Source organism: Sinohyriopsis cumingii, chromosome 18 (assembly GCF_028554795.1).
Source record: "Sinohyriopsis cumingii isolate HCF-2022 chromosome 18, ASM2855479v2, whole genome shotgun sequence".
Classification (NCBI taxonomy): domain Eukaryota; kingdom Metazoa; phylum Mollusca; class Bivalvia; order Unionida; family Unionidae; genus Sinohyriopsis; species Sinohyriopsis cumingii.
Genome location: NC_142978.1, coordinates 49,956,272 through 49,981,150, shown reverse-complemented (window position 1 = coordinate 49,981,150; position 24,879 = coordinate 49,956,272). Strand labels below are relative to the sequence as shown.

Here is a 24,879-nt window from a genome sequence, read left to right as displayed (position 1 = left end):
AGGGTCAAGTGGGCCTGACATCACTCACCTCTCACATGATTTAACTATGGACAATTTTGTAGGCACGCTAATGTAGTTTGAAAGAATACAATCCTTTATTATCTCCCAACCTTTGTTGTATGTCAAGTTTACCTAATGTACCAATCTGATGAAAAATTCTTTCCAAAGATAAAGGTATTATTAATATAGTTCTTGTATAATTGAACTCATCCAAAATCTTGCTAATATAGACCTATTTACCAATTTTTATTGAAGTTGGATGAGAAATGTCTTTAAAGAGGCAAAACAAGCATTGAAAATCATAATATTAACTGATACATAAGCTTAAATCAAACTCCTCCAACATCTTGATGATATAAATTACATAAATCCAATTAAAATCTATTCAGACATTGTTTCTAGACAAGCTTATCTAATTGGATGCAAAGGCCTCAGACATTATCAAACACATCTAAGAACTATTTTTAATATAAGCATCCCAAGTATGATCAAAACTGAACAAAAAAGATGACCTTCATATAGGTAGCAAGCTTGGCTGATCAGATGCCAAACCACAAGCTTTCTTGGCCTTATGACCTCTGGCAGATTTGTGACTGCCATGTCTTGCCTTTTGTTTCATCTTTTCATTATTACTTTAATTCATGGATTAGATTTAATTCATATATTAGATTTAATTCGAGGATTTGATTTGATTCATGGATTAGATTTATTATATTGTTTCCAGAAAAGAATAACTGCTCACTGGGTCTTTAAATACACAATTACAAAGCCCACTATATTAAATGAAAACTGGTATTCCATGAAAAGTAATGAATTGACAGTAGTCTTGAAAAAATAATTGAATTCACAATACTTGTAAAAAACAATTTACAATACTTACATAAATTAATTCACAATATTTACATAAACGAATTCACAATACTTACATAAATTAATTCACAATACTTACATAAACTAATTCACAATATTTATATAAATTAATTCACAATACTTACATAAATTAATTTAAAATACTTACATAAATTAATTCACAATACTTACATAAATTAATTCACAATACTTACATAAATTAATTCATACTACTTACATAAATTAATTTACAATACTTACAGAAATTAATTTACAATACTTACAGAAATTAATTTACAATACTTACAGAAATTAATTTACAATACTTACAGAAATTAATTTACAATACTTACAGAAATTAATTCGCAATACTTACATAAATTAATTCACAATACTTACATAAATTAATTCGCAATACTTATATAAATTAATTTACAATACTTACATAAATTAATTCACAATACTTACATAAATTAATTCACAATACTTACAGAAATTAATTTACAATACTTACATAAATTAATTCATACTACTTACATAAATTAATTCACAATACTTACATACAACAGCAGCTGCAGCTGCAGCAATTTTTTCTTCTCCATGGGAAGGCCATTATAGGAGTTCTGACCTTCAGTCAGCAAATTCAGAAGTACGTGTTTCTTCTGATAGAGGAAAAGTACTGTTAATCCTAAAGCAAAGACGTCAACTTTGCCTGTGATCTGGTTATTCATGTTGCTTAACATTCCATTATTAAATGAATGCTGTAAGTAACATTGGCATGACTCAGGGGCCAAGTACTCTGGTGTCCAACCAACAAAGTCCACTTCCTGATTTACTTTCATGGCTGAACCAAAATCTGTTATAGTCAGCACATAGGATCCCTTGTTATCTTCTTGCACGCAGAGGTTTTCAGCTGAAATACAAGTTATGCATGGAAGTTTATCTTTAAACTTTTGTTATGACTCAATGGTCACAAACTTTAGTAACAGAAAAGAAGCAAAACCATCAAGTTTTGTCAAACTCAACAAGCAAGTTATTAAAGTAATAAATGAAAAATATGAGAAACTTACATAATAATGAAGTGAATCCAAATTAGTCCTTATGAAAATCTTAAACGAATGAAAAGCCCCTTATAACTGTACTGGTCCTCCAAGAAGTGTGACACTGTCAAGATGGCATTGTCCAGAATTCTTATGAATAAATTAAAACAGTTCGAGAATAATATTACTGTCCAAATAATGAGCACTTTCTATTTCCAATGAACAGTCCAAACAAATGTTTTTTCTCTTGAAAACTATCCAAGTACAACATAAAATACATCTGCAGACTTAAAAAAGGAACACACAAAGTCTGAATGACTCCAGAAATCAGTGTGGAAGTCAACACACTCAACATGAATGAACTGTACTGTCAGCATGGCAGTCAACACACTCAACATGAATGCATTCCACTGTCAATGTGGAAGTCAACACACAAAACATGAATGCATTCCAATGTAAGTGGATACTAACATCAATTGCACTCTGGTCGAGGTTCACCTTTCAGAAAGCATGGCTAAGTCAGGTATGTGTGCTTGATATGTAGATGCCACACTCCAATAGTAGTTTGATGTTTTACCGTTTGTTGGGTTTTCCTTCCATATGTTTTGCCAAGTACGATCAACTTGCTGATTTATACAATATATGTATTCATCATTCTTAAGCTTAAATTGTTTTTAAGCCAGGATGCAAAGTTTACTTGATACTAATCCTGCACTTCTATTTTTAGAAGAAGCTAAAAACAGCAAATGCTGATGGACAATGAAAGGACAGACAAGGGATGAAACATAAATGTATGAAAAGGCCATGCCATAATCTGACTTTAACCTTACTGAGAACCAAATACTTGCCAGTATATATCAATATAACCCTCCTGAAAACCCAATGCTTGCCAGTATATAGCATTATAACCCTCCTGAGAACCAAATACTTGCCAGTATTTATCATTATTAACCCTCCTGAAAACCAAATGCTTGCCAGTATATAGCATTATAACCCTCCTGAGAACCAAATACTTGCCAGTATTTATCATTATAACCCTCCTGAGAACCTAATACTTCCCAGTATTTGTCATTATAACCCTCCTGAGAACCTAATACTTGGCAGTATTTATCATTATAACCCTCATAAAAACCAAATACTTGCCATTTATCATCATAAACCTCATGAAAACCAAATACTTGCCTGTATATATCATTATAACCCTCCTCAGAACCCAATACTTGCCAGTATTTGTTATTATAACCCTCCTGAGAACCAAATACTTGCCAGTATTTATCATTATAACCCTTCTGAGAACCAAATCCTTGCCAGTATATATCAATATAACCCTCACGAAAACCAAATACTTGCCAGTATATATCATTAAAAGCATCCTGAAAACCCAATGCTTGCCAGTATATATCATTATAACCCTCCTGAAAACCAAATACTTGCGATTATTTATCATTATAACCATCTTGAGAACCAAATGCTTGCCAGTATATATTATAACCCTCTTGAAAACCAAATGTTTGCCAGTATACATCATTATAACCCTCTTGCGAACCACATCATTAAAACCCTCTTGAAAACCAAATGCTTGCCAGTATATATCATTATAACCTTCCTGAAAACCAAATGCTTGCCAGTATATAGCATTATAACCCTCCTGAAAAACAAATGCTTGCCAGTATATATTATTATATCCCTCTTGAAAACCAAATGCTTGCCAGTATGTCATTATAACCTTCCTGAGAACCCAATACGTCCCAGTATTTGTCATTATAACCCTCCTGAGAACCAATACTTCCCAGTATTTGTCATTATAACCCTCCTGAGAACCTAATACTTGGCAGTATTTATCATTATAACCCTCATAAAAACCAAATACTTGCCATTTATCATCATAACCCACCTGAAAACCAAATACTTGCCTGTATATATCATTATAACCCTCCTTAGAACCCAATACTTGCCAGTATTTGTTATTATAACCCTCCTGAGAACCAAATACTTGCCAGTATTTGTCATTATAACCCTCCTGAGAACCAAATACTTGCCAGTATTTATCATTATAACCCTCATGAAAACCAAATCCTTGCCATTATATATCAATATAACCCTCCTGAGAACCAAATACTTGCCAAAATATATCATTATGCAAAGTCTGTCGTTTTTAATGCCTTCAAAGTGTAACACAGAAAAGTAAGCATGACAATACAAAAGGTAAAAATCTTGAAATTTATTTGGAGTTCACTGTCTGCATGAGATAATTCAAACACTAACATACACAATGAGACAATTCAAACACTACTGTAGACAGCAAGACATTTTACCAAAAGATGCCTGCAGCAAGTGTGACCTTTCCCAACTTTGCTCTAGGTCCACCTATGTTTATTTGTTAAGAATTTGACATACTTAGTGTGGGCCCCGAGTGGCCGAGCGGTCTAAGGTGCTCTCCATTACGGATCACTGCCATCTCACCTCTGTCTGCATCAGTTCGAGTCTCGAATTCAGCCAATGTGGGTATGTGAGAAAGCTTGCCAGTAGCTTCTCGTGGGTGGGTGGTTCTTTCCGGAGTTTTTCCCGGGTTCTTCCTCCACCATTAATACTGGCCGCCATGTATAGCCTATTGTGTGCAGAAAAATGGCGTTAAACCCCACAGCAACACAACACAACAGACACATTTAGTATATTAGCCCTAAGTAAGATATGATACAGAATTTGATGTAATTAAATTGGAGTAATGTCTGTACAAAAATGTTAATATTTCAACCAACATTAAACAAAAACCTGAAGGTTACTTATGCCATTTACAGTTAGCATCAGATGGATACTACTGCTCACTTTAATTGTAAAAACTGAAATTATTTCTAAAGTTAAATGTTAATGACAATTCCAAATTTCATCATGTCTGCAATTAGTTGTCAACTAACTGCCTTCATAATGACCAGTGTTTCATCAACTGAGAAGAAACTGATATTACTTAAATGCAGAATTCACCAGAATGAAATAATTAAGATTCTCAAATTATTTTGCACCATTTTGGAATGTAATATTGATGATATCATAAGCATTACATTCCACAAATCAGACCATAATTCTATTCTATCATATATTCCCAACCATTTCTGACCTTGAGATGAAAATACATAAGGTGACCGTATTCATGATACCAGTCATTAAAAAAAAACGACAAGATTTATGACAGTTTCTGAATTTCATAAATCGCTTTGAAGTCAGTATATTTCATCTCAGAAGCTTGGGGCTGCTCTCTTTAAACCTGTGTGGTATCCAGAGAAGGCAGTCTTTTAGGGTGACTACTCCACACTGAAAGTGTGTTCCTGGCTCCCAAGTATGTTTTACTGGAACTGCCTGTAGGAAGTTTTGGCAGCAAGCTGACTTTGTCTACTAAATGCATTGCTTATTTCATAACATCAATTTACAATATCCTGACGTCATTAAAACATCTTTTTTCTATCGATTTACAACAGCCCAAGGTCATTATAACATTTATACATTACCAATATTCAGTAGCATATGAATGCATGGGGTGTATGGAGTGTCCAGGGAGGGGTAGAACCTCTGGTTGGGGTAAGCAGTCATACTCCTTCAGGGGTAGCTCGCCCACCTTTGGTCCCCACATGGCACTCAGCTCTCACATGTGACTCCAAGAAGCTGTGGCATGCATAGTGGCCACATCCTGGAAAACAGCCTTGACTGGCTGGCTAAACCAGGCTGAGGGTAGCTGACAGGTCTTAAACCCTCGGTGAGTTAGGTTTTGTCTACCTAGCATGTGAAGACTGGATTCGGCAGCCTGCACAGAGGAACCACAGATGGTCAAAGGACAGAAAGGCAATTCTCAGCAAAGCACCGTGGAGCACTATGAGCTTGACAAGACACATGGTTGTCCTGGTCATCCACTGCACTCAACTCCATCTCCAGCCATCTTGATTTTGTCATGGTGCTGGACACAGATGGTTTTGGGCAAGAGTTGAGGTCGATGAACTGCGCAACTCTTCCTCACTTAGGACAAAGTCACCACACAAGTCACTCTTGTCATCCACTCATCACATTTCATGACCCTCTAAGTCTGCAGAAAAGCAGGATGTGCGTGTGACCATGTTCTTGTGTGGTGCCGACTGCTGGACAGACCACCACTTCATCATCATCAAGCTCAACATCCGCATTCAGCCCAAAATATGCCAACCGGGAAAGAAGGCTCCTGAACAACTAAACATCACCATGATGGCATGTAACAACACCAAACAGTCTGTCATGAATGCCCTAGAAGAACGTCTGAAATCCACCCATCTGGACAATCAGAATGTGGAGACTGTATGGGTGGCATTCAGACAGCTGGTCTACAGCACAGCTTTAGAAATGCTAGGACCCTCAACCAAAAAGTTTGTCAGTAGCTTCTTGTAGGTTGGTGGTTATTTCCAGGGTTTTCCCCGGTTCTTCCTCCACCATTTATATTGGCTGCTATGTATAGCCTATCTTGTGCTGAAAAATGGCGTTAAACCCTATATGAACAACAACAACAAAGACAAAGGCCTCTTTCACCCTGGTCATTACAGATTAATTCCAAAGGCAAATAATGTACACGACTGCTACATTGACTTTGGCACTAAAATGGCAGTTAGTGACAAGTCCTTTAGTTTAGTTTACAGTCTATAACAATTGACTCTACATGCATGACTTGTAAAATTAATAAAAACTGGTCGACAGCCTAATTTTTTGGTTTGATTATATTTAGATTAGTCTTTACTTTCTAAGTTGTTGTGTTTAAAAAGGATTAAATAAAAGTCAGTGTTGTTTGTCTCAGTTATTGTGAAATGGTTGTTCACAGCACTGTTAATTTAGAACAATCTGAAATTTAGTATGGGTTACAATCTTTAACATAGGACACTACAATCATGTAAAATTTAAGAAACTGGTAGGCAGCCAATGTTTCGTCCTTGTTTAGAACAGTCCTTACCCTTTAAGATGTTGTGGTTACAATGGATTAAATAAAGATCAATGGTATTTATCTCTGTACTTGTAATGTGGTCATTCACAGCAGAGTTGAAATGCCTATGTTGCCAAGAGATTGTGGTCTCTGATAGAATTGCAGGTTTTTGCTCACAACCGTGCATTTATATAATAAAATTTATCTGTGGATTATGATTGAAGTTGCAAATAACAGGTGGTCACTCATAGCACAGGTCACTCAAAACAGATTTCAATGTAACACTTTTAAACAATGGATCAAGGATGATTTCATAACCTCAATTCTTTCATGAAAAAAAGAAGCAAGTTGTCACCGGCAATCAATACAAGTAAAAACATTCCATTAAGGGCATACTAGATAGCCCATATGTAGCATGTATCCAGTCAATGATATTGCATTTTATGTCCATTATTACATGTGTCTTAAGTTACATCATTTGCTGAACTGCTGAAAGTTAATTTTTACATAATACTGGTAAGGAATAATCTCCATTCATATGAAAACTAAGTGTCTCTAATTAGGACTTCAAAATTAAGTAACACGAGAAACTTGTAACTATGAAAGTTTTGGAAAGCTTTGCCTGAAATTAACATTAATTTCATCAAAATTCCATACAGTATCTGTCAAATTTCACACAATTTGAAACAGCAGTTTCTGAGTCATATTTTTTATCAATGGATCCCAAAAGCCGACCAACTTTATGTCATGTTATGCAGTTAAACACACCAGGATTCAACTTCACAAGGCCAACATAATTTGTATTCCTCAATGTAATTGCTTGGTGATGGTGCTTTGTGTTAGGCTATAGTATGACACTAGGCCATAGTATGATGTTAGGCCATAGTATGACACTAGGCTATAGCATGATGCCAGGCCAAAGAATTATGTTAGGCTATAGTATGACACTAGGCCATAATATGACACTAGGCTATAGTATGATGCTAGGCTAGAGCATGATGCTAGGCCATAGAATGATGCAAGGCTATAGTATGACACTAGGCTATAGTATGACACTAGGCCATAGTATGACGCTAGGATATAGTATGATTCTAGGCTATACTATGACACTAAGCCATAGTATGATGCTAGGCTATAGTATGATGCTAGGCCATAGCATGACACTAGGCCATAGTATTATGCTACGCTACAGTATGACACCAGGCTATAGTATGACCCTAGACCATAGTATGACACTGGGCCATAGTTTGATATTAGATAATGACAAGACATTATGACATTAAATGGACAAGGGCAGCATTGTAATAATTATCATGCATAATCCTGACATGTATATGGAAGAAAACTCTGTCAACTATAAACATCATTTCCAACAGTTTTTGTTCTGGACAATAATCCACTTTCAATTCCAAATATTCTTTGCAATTATAAAAAGGAAAATTAATGCTGTATTTACTTTGTTCCATACTGTAAGAATAACTGTTATTTCTGTAACTGCATGCACAATAAAAAACAGTAATTGATAGTTCAAATATACATGTCAGGAAAAACAAACCTGTATGAAACTTCATATAATTATCCTATAAATTATGATACAATAAAGACATCAGGTCACTGACTAAAATGCAGAACTCATTATAATCTGCTTACGCTTGATGTCAAAGTGGATAATTCTCTCCCTATGTAGCATGGACAGTCCCTCCAGGGCCTGTTTGGTCAAATCCCATATCAGTGTCTGGCTTAGAGTCTCACTCTCTGGTCGATTTTTGACAAACTCAACCAAAGACATACCTGGAAGACAGAAGATAATGTCCTCGTTACTGATAGATAAATATGTGTAATCAAGCTCTGATTATACAGCTGTCCCACTTATAATGCAGGCTGAGTCATGGATCTCATTGAACTAGTTATAGTTTGTTGTTATTGCTCTGGATTCCATTAAACTGGTATATAGTATGTTGTTATTGCTACAGGTTCCATTAAAGTTGTTATAGCTTGTAATCAATGCAACAGATTCCATTAAAATGGCGAATGGTTGTTTTTATTGCTATGGATTCCATTAAAGTGGTTATAGTCTGTTGTTATTGCAAAAGATTCCATTAAACGGGATACAGTTTGTTATTGCTATTGATTCCATTAAAATGGTTATAGTCTGTTGTTATTGCTATGAATTTCATTAAAGTTGTTATAGTTTGTTATCATTGCTAGAGATTCCATTAAAATGGCAAAAGGTTGTTTTTATTGCTATGGATTCCATGAAAGTTGTTTTAGTTTGTTGTTACTGCTAGGATTCCATTAAAGTTGTTTTAGTTTGTTTTTATTGCTATGGATTCCATGAAAGTTGTTTTAGTTTATTGTCATTGCTATGGATTCCATTAAAGTTGTTTTAGTTTGCTGTTACTGCTAGGATTCCATTTAACTAGTTATAGTTTGTTGTTATTGCTACGGATTCCATTAAGGTTGTTATAGTCTGTTGTTACTGCAATGGATTCCATTAAAGTTGTTATAGTTTGTTATTATTGCAGTACAGATTCCATTAAAGTTGTTATAGTTTGTTGTTACTGCAGTACGGATTCTATTAAAGTTGTTATAGTTTGTTGTCATTGGTATGGATTCCATTAAAGTTGTTATAGTTTGTTGTTATTGCTACAGATTCCATTAAAGTTGTTATAGTTTGTTTTTATTGCCATGGATCCCATTAAAGTTGTTACAAATTGTTGTTATTGCTACAGATTCCATTAAAGTTGTTATAGTTTGTTGTTATTGCTGTACAGATTCCATTAAAATTGTTATAGTTTGTTGTTATTGCTACAAGTTCCATTAAAGTAGTTATAGGTTGTTGTTACTGCTATGGATTCCATTAAGCTGGTTATAGTTTGTTGTTATTGCTACAGGTTCCATTAAAATGGCTATAGGTTGTTGTTATTGCTATGGATTCCATTAAAGAGGTTATAGGTTGGTGCTATTGTTATGGATTCTATTAAAGTAGTTATAGGTTGTTGTTATTGCTACAGGTTCCATTAGAGTAGTTATAGGTTGTTGTTACTGCTATGGATTCCATTAAAATGGCTATAGGTTGTTGTTATTGCTATGGATTCCATTAAAGTGGTTACAGGTTGGTGCTAATGCTATGGATTCTATTAAGGTATTTATAGGTTGTTGTTATTGCTACAGGTTCCATTAGAGTAGTTATAGGTTGTTGTTACTGCTATGGATTCCATTAAAGTAGTTATAGGTTGTTGTTACTGCTATGGATTCCATTAAACTGGTTATAATCTGTTATTTTCATGACTGGCAACAGAGCGGCAACATTAGATGTTAGATAAGAATAATTTCATTCAGATACCATAGGAAGTTTTCTGCTTGTTCTCCAATTCTCATGCAAGTAAATGTAATAAAATTGTAATAACCTTCGAAGTGCCTGATGGGTTTTTATTATTTTTTCCCCTATCTTAAATGCATAAATTCCCATCATTTCATAAAACTGAATCTTGGAAGTAATACAAAGAAATCCAGAGAGAAAAACTCCACTGAAAGGTTATAGTTTTAAAAAAATGCAAAGCATGTTTTGGGGTTTAATCAGCTTTACTTTCAACTGCATTTTTTTACATCTGATTATTTTCAATGAATAAATATGTGACTTTAGAGAAAATTTAATACTTTATAACATGGAATATGACTTTCAAAATCATTTAAAAAACTTGTCCTGTAAAGCCAGACTTGACCAACTTCACTGCATTCTCTCATGCTAATAAAACACTGACTGAATGAATTTCCAGTTCTACATAACTGCTTGTGATATTGGGCTTTTGTATGAAAAGGGTTAATAATGGATATAATTTCCAGTTCCACACAACCTGCAATTTTCATCTATGTTAAATAAAGGAAATCAGTTGATCTAATGAAAATTACTAATAAATTAATGAATGTGTATGGACATTTTGTGTAATGCAGCAATGCAGTTGAAAATGCACTACCTGATATATATTTTTACTACTCACCCGCATTATCCATCAATATTTCCATCACATTTGCCCCATCCACCTCAACTCTCTGTATCACACCACAGATCTTCATTATGTTTGTATGCTTTATGGTGAGGGGAAATGACACTTCTGTAGGTCTAAACTTGTCCAGGGGTAACTGAAGAAACATGAGAAAATACAATTTCAGAAGGTCTAAATTTGTACAGGGCTATCGGAAGACATATGAGACAACAACACTTCTGAAGGTCTATATTTGTCATGGGGAATCTTAAGACATATGGGACAATAACATTTCTGAAGGTCTATATTTGTTGTACTGCTCCGGTGGCCTAGTGGTTAGAGCATCCGCCTTGGATGCGGGATGTCATGGGTTCGATCCCCAGCCGAGTCATATCAAAGACTTACAAAAATGGTACTAGCAGCTGCCTCACTTAGCACTCAACATTAAGAGGTTAGTGTTAGGACTGGTCGGCCTGGTGTCAGGATAATGTGACTGGGTTGGAAATCATGCTACATGTCTGCGGCATGACGCCCCAGTGCTAGACATCACTATAAACTGTCACACTGCAGACATTGTAGCGATATGACTGAAAAATTGTTAAAGCTACATTAAAAATCCAAATCATACACACACTATATTTGTCCAAGGCAATCTGAAGACATATGGGACAATAATAATTCTGAAGGTCTAAATTTGTCCAGGGCAATCTGAAGACATACGGGACAATAACACTTCTGAAGGTCTATATTTGTCCAGGGCAATCTGAAGACATACGGGACAATAACACTTCTGAAGGTCTAAATTTGTCGAGAGCAATCTGAAGGCATACTGGACAATAACACTTTTGAAGGTCTAAATTTGTCCAGAGCAATCTGAAGACATACGGGACAATAACACTTTTGAAGGTCTAAATTTGTCCAGGGCAATCTGAAGACACACATGACAATAACACTTTTGAAGGTCTAAATTTGTCCAGAGCAATCTAAAGACATAAGGGACAATAACACTTTTGAAGGTCTAAATTTGTCCAGGGCAATATTAAGACATTAAAGGAAATAACACCTCTGTAGGTCAAACTTTTTTCAGACCAAACTGAAGATGCAAATTATGTCAATTATTAGTAGCACTGTTTAAGTACTTCCTGTCTATAAAGCACTTCATTATGCTTCCTTTTAAAAGTCAGTTACTGTCATCTTTATTATATTGGTTTGCTTTACGGCAAGGGAAAATGATACTTCTGCAGGTCAAAATTTGTACAGGACTGACTGAAAACATGGTTTGTCAACTGCTGAATGTGACGTTATCATATATCACCAATGCAATATATCATTATTTGGACTTGATGAAATGACAGTATTGGAAAAAATACAGATTGGTGATAATGTATTATGATATGCCTCCCTTCCCCATGTAAACTTGTTTTCAATAATCTGTAATACACAGCAAGATGTTCAGCATAAAATGACATATCTTCAGAATTAGTACATATCCATCAATACATGTTTTAAAATATAAATAGCAGCAGTCTACAGGCAACGGTCATTATTATTATAAAAAAAATGAAGAAAAAAATGGAATTTTCATGAGTTGTGACTTGGCCATTGCCACTTAGTCAAGTGCATGTCATGAGTGTGCTTGGTAACATATAAATGGCATAAACATTGTGATATTGTTTCATGACACACACACACACACACATGAAATTTATGAACCAGTCAATGATATACTGACCAACATGGAGGCCAATTCAATATTTGTAATTATTTCAAAAACTCAGTCTTTGCATAAATAAAAAGCTATGTTAACACCAGGATTTCACCAACAGTAATCAAAATTCTGGAATAGTGTAGAAATAAAAAAAAGAAAAAGGAAGAAGGGACAAACAAGTGTAAGAAATGAAGCCATCTAGGAAGCACAGTGATCTGGTCATACCTTTTTCCTGATGAACTCGTGGCGAGAAACAAAATCTTGACACCTGTCCACTTTGCCATATGCACCATGATACAGGTTGGTGATATGGATTAACTGTTTGCCTTCTGTATATTGCCCTTCGTCCACTAACAGCTCCTGAATGAAGTAAACTAATGTGTCTCTAAAAACATGAGCTGGTATGAGGTGATCAATCTATCTTACTATACAAATAGATTTTCAAACTCAGCTAGAGTATTCCTGCAAAATTACTGCCTATAGTCTGAATGGTTACAAAATAACAAAACAAATCTGAAGGCAAATTAAAAATACTTACATAATATATAACAAATTTTTTTTTACTTAAGAGAGCAGACTTGGTTTGAAACTTTGCTGAGTGTAAATCATGAGCGAGATCACAATGATCTATACCAAATAGTCTAGAACTACCGATTTGCGATAGCGTATAAAAAAAGATATTCTATATGTACATGTCACTGAAAACTAGAAATGAGTTCATGGAACACAAATGCAGCACAACAGTAACTAAGAAAATGACCTAACCAAAAACCTAACTAGAATGATAATGGATCTATATGCAAAAGGGCAGACAAGGGTAACACTGTGTGGATAAAGGTACAACATTACTTTATTTGGCCAAGGGCAACACTATATTGCCAAAGGCAATACTATATGGCCAAGGGCAGCATTCTAATTACATGGGCAGCACTCAAATGATAAGGGCACTCAATGTATGGACAAAAGTATGGTGAAGGGCTGCAATCCAAGGACACGGACAAATCCCTATGTGGCCAAAGGCCGCACTGTAATGACAAAGGCAACACTCCATGTCCAAGGGCAGCAATTTAAGGACAAAGGCAACAATATATGGTGAAATATAACATTCTAAAGGACAAGGGCAATGGAAAAGACAATATGTATATGTACCATATACATTCATAGCTGGGCATACAAATGTAAAGCGGGGGCCCCGAGTGGTCGAGTGGTCTAAAGCGCTCTTCGTTACGGATCACTGCCATCTCACCTCTGTCTGCGGCGGTTCGAGTCTAAGATTCAGCCAATGTGGGCATGTGAGAAAGCTTGCCAGTAGCTTCTTGTGGGTCGGTGGTTCTTTTCGGGGTTTTCCGGGTTCTTCCTCCACCATTAATACTGGTCGCCATGTATAGCCTATCGTGCTGAAAAATGGCGTTAAACCCCACAACAACAACAACAAATGTAAAGCACAGAAAAAATTATTACCTCTTTCAATACACAGCCCTGTGTATGTGAAGATGGCTGAAGTTGTGTTAAAAATTCATGCAAACCTTCTTCCTTGGTGTAACTCACTTTGCTGAAAAGATACAAATGATCTCATCTAGAAAATGGTTTGGGATATCTTTTATTTAAACCACATACCAAATTTCTAACTAACAAAGGCATTAGTAACATTGGTCACATCAACTAAAAGCAGCAGACAGACTTATCTACAGCCTGCCACCTATCCATTATGAATCATACCCCACTTCCATCCTGATCTACAGTCTTCCTCTGCTCCATTTTGAATACTACCCCACTTCCTTCCTGATCTACAGTCTGCCTCCAATCCATTATGAATCATACCACACCTCCTGACTTTGAAAGTATTTATCTAGTACAGCTACAATCTAGCTGAGGATTATTTAATCCCTTCAAACTTTACAAATTTCAAGCTGAACCTTTTCAAATTTAGAAAAATAAAGTCTTCATTGGCATGGGCAAGGTCAAAGAAATGGTACCGTAGCAGATGGAACAGCCTAATGTACATTATAAAGCACATGGTTATGATGTGGATGCTTTCGTTGGTAAAAATAAAAGTTAGTATAACTGCGTTGTATACAATGTGCAAGAAAGCTACTGCTATAACTGGTAAAATTAAAATAAAGGGAAAAAAAACTATAGGGAAAAATTCTGAATCATAAAAATGTGATTAAGTAGAACAAAGACTTTATCATTTTTTTATTTTCTACAACACAAACCAAATTATGACAGTGTGAACAAAAATGCCAAGTTTGTCATATTTTTGTAGAATGTATATTTAAGCAGCATTTAGAAAGTTTATGCTTTGGCTACATATTAAGTAATAATCAAAATATTCAGATGTCAATATTTTTTTCCAAATCAATGAAGAATACAAATAAAGATAAAAAGTACTTTATTCTAATAAAAAAAATTTTTTTCGAGAATACTTACCCATTACATTGCTGCCTCCTAAATCCAGTCCTACTATAATATGGAAATTCTTTTCTGTCAATACATATATCATATAAACAGTGGGCAAAAACTTGCCCATTACTTCCCCTTACCACAAGGTGTCACTAGTTTTCGAACTGAACAAAATACCAGTGAGGATGCTTGTGGATGGGAGGGTCTTTAAGTAATGTGATCAGACAAGTGTTCTCTGAGAAGCATCATTTGCTAGAAAAAATTGCTTTCTTCTTTGAATATGTTACCAAATGACATTAACATGAGGAGAATAGGAAATAGTGGAGGGAATGCTGATCATCCAACGTACACCTTGGGTGTCCTTCTAGGGATGAAAGATTGGATTCTCCGTGTGAACAATAACGCACTCTCATGCTTAAAGCAACATAGTGTGTGGTCATGTGACCCACCACCATTCTATCAGAAAATGATTACTGAAATCTTCGTAACAAATTTGTAGGCTGTTTGTTTAATGGGATCTGGTGGTCATCTGGGCGGCTGCCTTAAGGTACACCAGATTTAGGTTTTGTCTCCGTGGAACTATATGCCTTACGTAAAACTTGAGAAGGCTGACTGCATGCCAGCCAGGAGCTTCTATGATGTCTCAGACTGAAACGTTCCATTCAAATACATGGCTCACAGAGATCACTCTAATTTCTTGAGCAGAATATCTCATGAGGCAACTTTGATCTTTTAAGACTTTAGAGTAGGCACAAGAAGATCTGACTTGAAAGGTGATACCCATCCTTCCCACCTTCACAAGGAGAAAGAGTCATTTGCAGTTGCCATGACTTGTATCTGTGCGCTTCAAGTAGTGCTTGAGGGAGTGGACAGGATATTGCACAGCTGCTGTCCTTTACTTGTCTATACTTGAGAGGGAACAATGAATCAATAACTGCTCACTAATACTAACTGGTTCTTGCCTACAAAGCTTGGTTGTGTAATGAGGATCACCAAATCATCCAACAGTTTGGTCAACTGATAAGACATGTAATGTGCTCATCCTGCATGCCAAAGCTAAAGCTATCAGGAAACAGGTTTTGTACGATAACTGCTTCAGCGAGGTACAAGCTAATGACTCAAATTTCTCAGAATTGAGCCAAGTTAAGACTTGTGACAGATTCCATTTTGGAAACGGGATAAAGGATTTTGGTCTATTCAAATCAAAATTGGCTAGATCTTTCTCATGACTGACATCTAATCAACGATGATGGTTGAACATGTCAGATACTATGGAGTGGTAACCTTTGATGGTAACTGGTGACAAGTTTCTCCTCAAAGAGCCTGAAAAAAGGTCGGCCATTTCAGGGATCAAAACACTCAAAGGGAAGATGCTATTGACTCAGTACCAGTCCCTCAAGATATGGCACCAGTCCCTCAAGACATGGCACTTTCGATCAAAAGCCATCCAAGTTGAACTACTCCTTGCTCTCTAGATTCTGTACAAACTGGAAAGTCTAAAAAAAAATCTTTCACTCAAACAAGGGCGAGGTGCGAAGGAGAAATCAGTTCATACGGAGGTGAAAGACATGCAACCAAGGTTGTTTGAGAAGATAAATGTGGCCAAAATCTTCCTTGGTTGATCCATTGGGGCTATCAGAATTACTTTCTGTATTATCTTTGGTACTAAAACTATTGGGGCTGGAGTTGGCAAAGGTCCACAAACCTCCCAAAAACTGATTGACAGTGCATACATGACCAAGGCTTCTGGGTCCAGAACCTGTGAGAAAAAGGTGGGCAATTTGTGATTCCACCTTGTTGCAAAAAAGTGATCAATGCATGCCAAATTGTACAAATGCAATTAAAATCCAATGGATGAAAGGACCATTCTGTATGAAAAATCTGACCTTTTCCAAAAGGACAGAATATCAGCCATGACACTGAATCTGCTGGGAATGTCTGATTTTTACACAGATCTTAAACTGACAGTACCAAAATAAAAGCCAAACCAGCATGCACAGGTTGGGTGATTTGGTGCTCATCCCCACTCCCTGTTATAGGAGGTAAGTGACCACTATGGAGTTGTCTGACATAATCAGGACTGAGTCCTGTCAGAGTCCTGCCAAAATCAAAAGGTGTTTATGACAGCCTTTCATTCTGAGGGGGTTGATGTGAACATGCAGTAGCCTGGTCCCTATTTGCTGCTGACCATATTGAAGTCCGGCAACAAATGGGTGACCCCAGCTGGAAGTAACATTATGTCCAGATGTCAGTACATATAAGTTCCCCACCTATACGTACTGACATCTGGACATAATGTCACTTCCAGCTGGGGTTTCTCCTAAGGAATTCCCGTCATAAGCCTACGGTTGTTGCACCAATGACAAAGGAATGATCATTCCTCATTCTGATACTGACCATTTTATTGAGAGAACTGGAAAAATAGGACCAATGAACAAGCAAAGTCACTTGTAATGGGCACATATAAAGGCAGTCCAGTGGGATCAAATCCAATACTACATGAATAATGCGAGAATTCTCTCCCTGAAATCCATGTCCTGTTGGAAACAGAGTCAACAAGTTCAGTGATCCATATGATGTTGACATGAAGGATATATAATACCAGAATGAGACTGGTTATAAGCTCCTTACCAAGGCAGACACAACATGGGATGTGTGAATATCAGATTTTCCTGCTTCACAAGAAACTGCGGATAGGAGATCATTTCTGCCCTTGAGAAGAGCAGAACTTAGTATGTTTTTGGAGAAGACCATCCAGAAAAAGCAATGTTGCCATAAAGGAAGTCACCCAGAACAGGGCGATGATGTTATCCATAATTTGGATAAAACCTCTGGGGCTGATATTTAGGCTGAACAAAAAACTTGACAGCGGTAAACTCTGTCACAACCAAAGAAAGTTTTGAGATGCCGTGTGAACAGGGACATGAAAGTGGGTATTAAGAATGACATACTTGTCCCTTTGAATGGAGAGGTGTATAGATGAATTTGTTGCAGTGACTCAGAAAATAGTCTGATCCAGTGCGATTGGAACTGCTTGAGTCTGGCACCCACTGACAGCCTGTCTGCCGATGGTAGGGGTGTTAAGTCTGTGGTGGAAGATACGAGGCTTTGGCGGAGAAACTTCTTACCTCCCCTGTAAGTGTGCCTCCTGGACTGGTTCTGCTTTCATCTGGTGGCATAAGGTTGAGGTCTGAATAGCACTTGGGACAGTAAAGATCCCTTTTGCTTGGCTCACTTACTGCTTTTCTGTTTTGACAGAACAGCTGGGTTTACACTAGGATGTAGGTGGAGTGGTTAGTTTGAGGGTGAGAAGTTGAGCTGCCAACCTCCAAAATTATTCAATTTTGCCCCCAAATAGCTATGGCAAAGCCAAATGGTGTAATCCTTAAAACGAGAGTGTGATGTGGCTTTAGCAACATGGAATGAAAACATGCATCATGATGTTATCAGGTCAAGATTGGTAAAGACAGTCAATGCATGTGCCATGAGCTGTTCAGTTAATGACCTGAGCAATTCAAGCCACTGACTATCAGGCATGTTGGTTGGCTGATATTTCCACCAGTAGGAAAACTGTCAATGAGGCCAGATATAACAAGGGGCTCCGAGTGGCCGAGTGGTCTAAAGCGCTCTCCGTTACGGATCACTGTCATCTCACCTCTGTCTGCGTGGGTTCGAGTCTAGGATTCGGCCAATGTGGGTATGTGAGAAAGCTTGCCAGTAGCTTCTCGTGGGTCGGTGGTTCTTCCCGGGGTTTTCCTGGGTTCTTCCTCCACCATTAATACTGGCCGCCATGCATAGCCTATCGTGTGCTGAAAAATGGCATTAAACCCCACAACAACAACAACAACCAGATATAACAATGAAGATATGGCATAACTGTTCTGAACCAGCTTCAGTAGAGCAAAAAACATATTATTCAATTTATGAACAAAAACCCAGGCAGACATGTAAACTTATAAATTTTCATCAGATAATGGGAGTTCAGTATTTTAGGCATTGAAGTGAGTCTTGTATCAGCATCATGAAAACGTTAGTAGCCTTAGCATTCCCAGGTCATAGATATGTTCAGATAGTCTATCATTAATTCGATTTTTGTTGACTGGGGAAAAAGCCTGAAGGATAGAGACTCTCCCTCATCATCGATGTTGACTGACACTTTGACTCACTGTGCAAAGTCTCTTATTCATGGACTGCTACCATTTCAGGACAAACCATTCCCTGTGGCCATAATGAAGCAAGACTATCATCTCTATATAATTCATGGCCTATATACTATCAGTGAGCAGTGAATATAAGACAAGCTGGCACTGTTATACGATTTGATTGCATTGGTATGGATGATTGGTTCATTGGGAGTATGGTTAGGATGGCTCCCGGCAGCAATGCAGTAGTATAGGATAGATCCATTAAAAAAAACATGTGCTCCAACTTACAGGCTCGAAGGCCATGACTGGACATACATTAGAACTTTAGCTACCTGGGTTGCTTAAACTGGGGGGTACACTCTGCCACTGTATCATAATTACCTGTAGGAATTTAACGATATGCCTTGTCCAACTACAACTGCAGTTCATACACTCTTGGACTATATGTTCATACAATGCATGGTACTAATTAAGTACATGTTGCATATGCAAGTTCCTCTGGACTGAACTTGTTTTGTTTATTACATTACATTGACAGGTTTCACTCAAAAGACATAAAAAAGGTATAAAATAATAATGCAATATGCTAATAAGTCACTAAATAAATACCTGTTACTAACTGGGTGAGTGAACAATAGGCAGAGTGCGAAACCATGAATCACACATAATCCTCTTGTTCCATGCAATTTCAATAGACAAAGTCTGATAAAGTGACAAATTCACAAAAATATTGGAAAAATTTCAACAATACAACCAGCAGTGGAATGATTAATACATAAAATAAATCTAAATTCCTTAATGGATGAATATGATTCACAAGGATTTTGTACTACTCTGACAGCAAACACAGCAAAGTTGAAAAATTAGTGACACCTATTGGTGACATGGGGTACAAGTTGTTGCCTTTAGTCTATTTAATATAGATAGAAGAGATGAAGTTTTTTTTAGTAGGGCTGGATTCGGGAGGTATCAGACTTGTAATCCTAATGTTAATATCATGTGAAACCTATTCAAAAGAAAAATAATACTGTAAAATAATGGCTGATACTTTTATTGTATATGCATAGGTATATAGTTGATGCTGTCCTCTGTATTAATAATAATAATAATAATAATAATAATGTTAAAATTAATTGCTCTGTTCAAAGCAGTCAAAGTATTGACATTTTAAATTAAATTAAATTATGAATTTTGCAAAAATATCATAAAGCCATTTTTAATTCTGACTGCATTATATTTGAATGTGTTGCAGGTAATAATACTAAAGTCTCCTTATATTACATTTTCATGATTCAGAGAATTCTGTAACTGTACCCTTTAATTTTACTGGTTATAGTGGTTGGTTTCTTGCACGATTTATACAGAAGAAAAGCGCAGATTTTTACTTTTACCTGCATTAGTATGCATATGTATATAGTTAATCCATGCACCTTACAATGTACATTAGGTAGCTCCATCTATTAAACATAGCATTTCTTTAAAAACTGCACCTAAGCCAAAGTCTTTATTCATCTAAATTAAAAATGTTAGTGCCGATGGAATAAGGGTTGGTTCGACATTGGTAAGTTTTAAGGTGATCAAATATTCCTTAGCTGGATTGTGATTGTGCCAGGTAATACCTTCTAAGAGTGGAGGTGGGTTGTGATTCATTAATGGACTGCAGGCAGACTACAGAATGACTAGACTTGGACTATATCATTTAAATTTAGACCTGAAATGAGCTGCATGATGGAATTTTCTGTTCTGGATTTTGTACTCTCATTTAACCTAAGTGTACACTCATTATCTACCAGCATTTTAATTATTATAAAAAAATTATGTTCTCTGAATGACTTTTATCCAAATTAACAAATCATTAATTACATTACAAATTATTGTGTATTTGCATATATTTAGACAACTAAATTAAATCTACATTGCCACTGGGATGACCTTAACTTTAAACATATGTTGCCCTAATGTCCATCAAAAAAATTACAATGCAACTTGGCTGATTATCACAAACTCTGAAACTTCCATTGCTAAATACAAAGTTTTAAAAGAGACATTCATTGTCATCTTACAGTTGTATCACCTTTGTGACGCTGGACATTGTAAAACCAAGAGAGACATGGGTGGACATACTCTAATGAAAAGTTATCGGCATATTTTTCATATTATTTTATTATTATGAAAAGGCATGCCCAAGAAGGTGCACAGTGTCAAGATCTGGAGGAAATTGGAACACAAGCCTGTACTCTGTATTCAACACTGCAATGGGCTTGTTCCTTATACCAACTACAAGCCACTCAAAATTTTATAACTGCAGATGAAGGAGACCTTCAGTTACTGTGTTGAAACCAGTCATTTAGACCTTGAACTTTGGAATCTGAAATTGACCAATTTCTTCCTTGCTCATGTGCAAGGATTTGGTACTAATTCCTCCTTTCCATTGTAGACAATCCTCTGGCTTCTCACTTGGTAGCAGCTTACATGTAAAGTACTTTAATTGGAAAAACAAACCAAAATATGTTTCGAATTGGGAGGGCTGATCAGACAGACTTTGGAAGGACTCCAAAAATCATGATTTGGTGTGTATTGGAAGAAGAAATAATACTGGCAAATGAAAACTTCAAAAACATCCTTAACACAAATCTACCCTGACTGTGACTTTGGCCCCAAAGTTTAAGAGATGAGTAACATTAATGCAGAATAGCTGAATAAAGCTTCGTTCCAAGCATTAAGTTCAGCAAATTTGGAAATATAAACAAATCAAAATCTTTTTCTGCTGCTGTGATTTGGAATCCAGGATCAAAGGGGCAAGCAATTATGTTAAATAGCGAAAAATCATGATTTGTAATGATTCAGGCCATATGCAACAAAATTAAGAAGTTAAAGAAATATATAAAAATGAAAATCTGAATGTTGATGGTGATGATGCAACAGCCAGAAAGGGGAGATAAAACTGAAGAACAGTCGCTCAATATGAATTTACTTTGGATAATATATGAAATGCAGAATAATATTCGAATAAAACTGCCTATCCAGAAGCAAATGATCCTGAGAGACTGCATTTGTCTGAGAGTGATTACATGCTTAAAACAAACTGATAAAACACAATGCCAAACTAATGGAAACTAAAGCCTTAGCACTTCTGGGACACAGAGGTCTTTTTGTCCAAGGAAAATGCTCACTGAAAATTCAAACACAACAAAAAACAAATAACAAAGAAAAATGTAAAAATATAAAAATGTGTAATCTTCTCCTTGAAACAATGTGCAACTGTACTTTTCATTTTAGTTCAAGCTGTCACTTGATAATGTTTTTATAAATGTATGATCAATTAAAAACACTGTACAAATCAGGGTTAAACTCAAACCTCCTGTAATATGAAAAGGTAACAGAAGCTGTAATTACCATGGGGTAAACTGTGAGCTCGGCTGATTGCTGAAGATGTTTTCTGGCAGGTTCTGAGGGACAATATTTATCCCCAAATCATGTGGACTGATATTTGGTTCTCGGACCTTAATACTCAGGCTGTCCGTCCAGTTCGATTCACCGTATATTAGATGAAAGTCCACTCCTTCAAAATGTGGTGAAAATTCTTTATAACTGTACTTATCTGCATTACTCTCTTTCTGAAAACTCTGGGCACTCTGCACTGGTGGCTGCCAATCACTATCCATGAAAGCCTTGGAAGCATGGCCTTGATCAGCAAATAGGTATGGTTTGTTAGCATCAAAGAAGTAATCATGATCCTCCCCTCCTGGGGATAATACCTGCATTGCCCCTGTATCTTTATCTGGAAAACAAGCAAAAATAAACAAATAAAATTTACAAATTAACCTATGGCTGCACAGTAAAGCTGTAAAATGTGCTTTTCAACATGCAGTCCACAGAAACGAACATGAAGTTAAGGCTTTTCATAGCATTTTAATACTGAGTCCATAATGAGTCCCAAATCCATTTATATAATACTTTTTAAAATATGAATAGTCCTATCCCCATTTGTATGTATCTTCTGAGTCAATGACTCTTCCTATGGGGTCAAAGAGAAACCCTATAAAGTGTGCAAACTATGTACAGCACCATTTGATGTTATAAAGGAGTCAGCAAACTATGTACAGCACCATTTGATGTTATAAAGGAGTCAGCAAACTATGTACAGCACCATTTGATGTTATAAGAGTCAGCAAACTATGTACAGTACCATTTAATGTTATAAAGGAGTCAGCAAGCAACTGTCACATACTACTGAACAAGAGTAAATGAATTATTGAGCACTGTCAAACAATCCTGTGTGGCAAAATTGTAATCTTTTTTCACATAAAATAACTGCAATGAATACAGATTTTTTAATTTCTATTAGTTGCTAAAAAATGCAAGACAGAAACAAAGATTTTGTTATTTGACTTGTTATCTTAATCTCTAACATAACTCCTTTTACTTGGAATGGTTCAAATCAAAACCAGGAAAGTTTGGAGGTTATTTCAGCCCCCCCACCCCGTTTAAAGAAACTTCTGATTGTGTGAAATTACCCTTAAACATATTTTCCATTCGCACTGCAGATAAATGCTGACAAATATTTAAGTTTTTGGTATAAAAAATGTCACCATTTTGAGTGCAATGAAATATGAGAATAATGCTGCATCCATTTAAAAGTTCTACTGGGATATAGGAATAATTTACAATGAATTTTTAAATCTATTGAAAACTGTTGCAGCCATTGTTTTTATTTATTGCGATATGTGAATAATGCTGAATCCATTTTTTAAAAAAATTATTGAAATATGAAAACAATGTTACATTCATTAATGACCACGTTTCACTAATTGGACTGTACAGTCATTCTAGATAAATGCATGTATTTCACTAAATGGACCACAAACTCATTCCAGATAAATAGAATTTCTTTCCTATTCTGAAATAATTCAGTGTGCTAGACAATATAGCTTTTACCTAATTCAATTTTACATTTTTTAATTTTTTAGGCACTATCTGACAGATTCATGAAAATTCAAGAAACCTTTTTCTTTACATTAATGAAAGGCAATCATTTTACCTTGTGAAATGCAGAAGTTTAGTTCATCTGATGGATCTTCTGCCTCGATTGCCATGCAGGCCTTCTTTAGCTCCTCTAGATCAGAGCTCAACAACTTGTCTTCCATGTTGGAAGCTCTGAAAAAATTACAATTAATCTAAACATATACATACATATAACATTTCCACTGGTTTTTCCAGCCCATATACGTATGTTTATAAAATATCAAACACAAAGATGTTAAAATTATGTCAAATGTATATAAAATAACTCCAAATACAGCATTCCTTATTTTAACTCTGCTGGATTTACATAATAAACAATGTTATCAAAAAAAACAATGTTATAATGAAGGGCCATAAAAAGACTGAGCACTTTATTATCAACTGTAAAAGCTAATAATGTTCAACTTAAGTAAATAAACAATTGTATTGTGTCTCTTTCTTTCCGAAAATTAAACGGTTTCATTAGTCTTCAAAACAGAGATGTTGTTGTTGTTGTTGTAGGGTTTAATGCCATTTTTCAGTACACGATAGGCTATACATGGCGGCCAGTATCAATGGTGGAGGAAGAACCCAGGAAAACCCCAGAAAGAACCACCGACCCATGAGAAGCTACTGGCAAGCTTTCTCACATACCCACATTAGCCGAATCCGAGACTCGAACCCACACAGACAGAGGTGAGATGGCAGTGATCCATAACGGAGAGTGCTTTAGACCACTCTGCCACTCGGGGCCCCCCAAAACAGAGTTGTAACAATTCATCTATACACATCAATATTGTGATATTTCTTTCTG

At 36.1% G+C, this 24,879-nt stretch overlaps 1 protein-coding gene across 4 annotated transcripts in view; it reads right to left on the bottom strand.

Moving 5' to 3' along the window:
* LOC149776606 (uncharacterized) overlaps nucleotides 1–24,879 on the bottom strand; it is a 51,902-nt gene that overhangs the window by 10,579 nt on the left and 16,444 nt on the right. For 2 of the 4 annotated variants that reach the window (XM_089941095.1, XM_089941096.1), the window contains exons 2-8: nucleotides 24,103–24,218; nucleotides 22,458–22,842; nucleotides 13,975–14,065; nucleotides 12,739–12,873; nucleotides 10,821–10,962; nucleotides 8,470–8,610; nucleotides 1,410–1,762 (exon numbers count right to left, since the gene is read on the bottom strand). In XM_089941095.1, coding sequence (XP_089797221.1) covers nucleotides 1,410–1,762; nucleotides 8,470–8,610; nucleotides 10,821–10,962; nucleotides 12,739–12,873; nucleotides 13,975–14,065; nucleotides 22,458–22,842; nucleotides 24,103–24,208 — 1,353 coding nt within the window. In that variant the 5' untranslated portion in view covers nucleotides 24,209–24,218. The remainder of the gene's footprint in view (nucleotides 1–1,409; nucleotides 1,763–8,469; nucleotides 8,611–10,820; nucleotides 10,963–12,738; nucleotides 12,874–13,974; nucleotides 14,066–22,457; nucleotides 22,843–24,102; nucleotides 24,219–24,879) is intronic. The other 2 variants (XM_089941097.1, XM_089941098.1) reach the window with 1 other exon arrangement.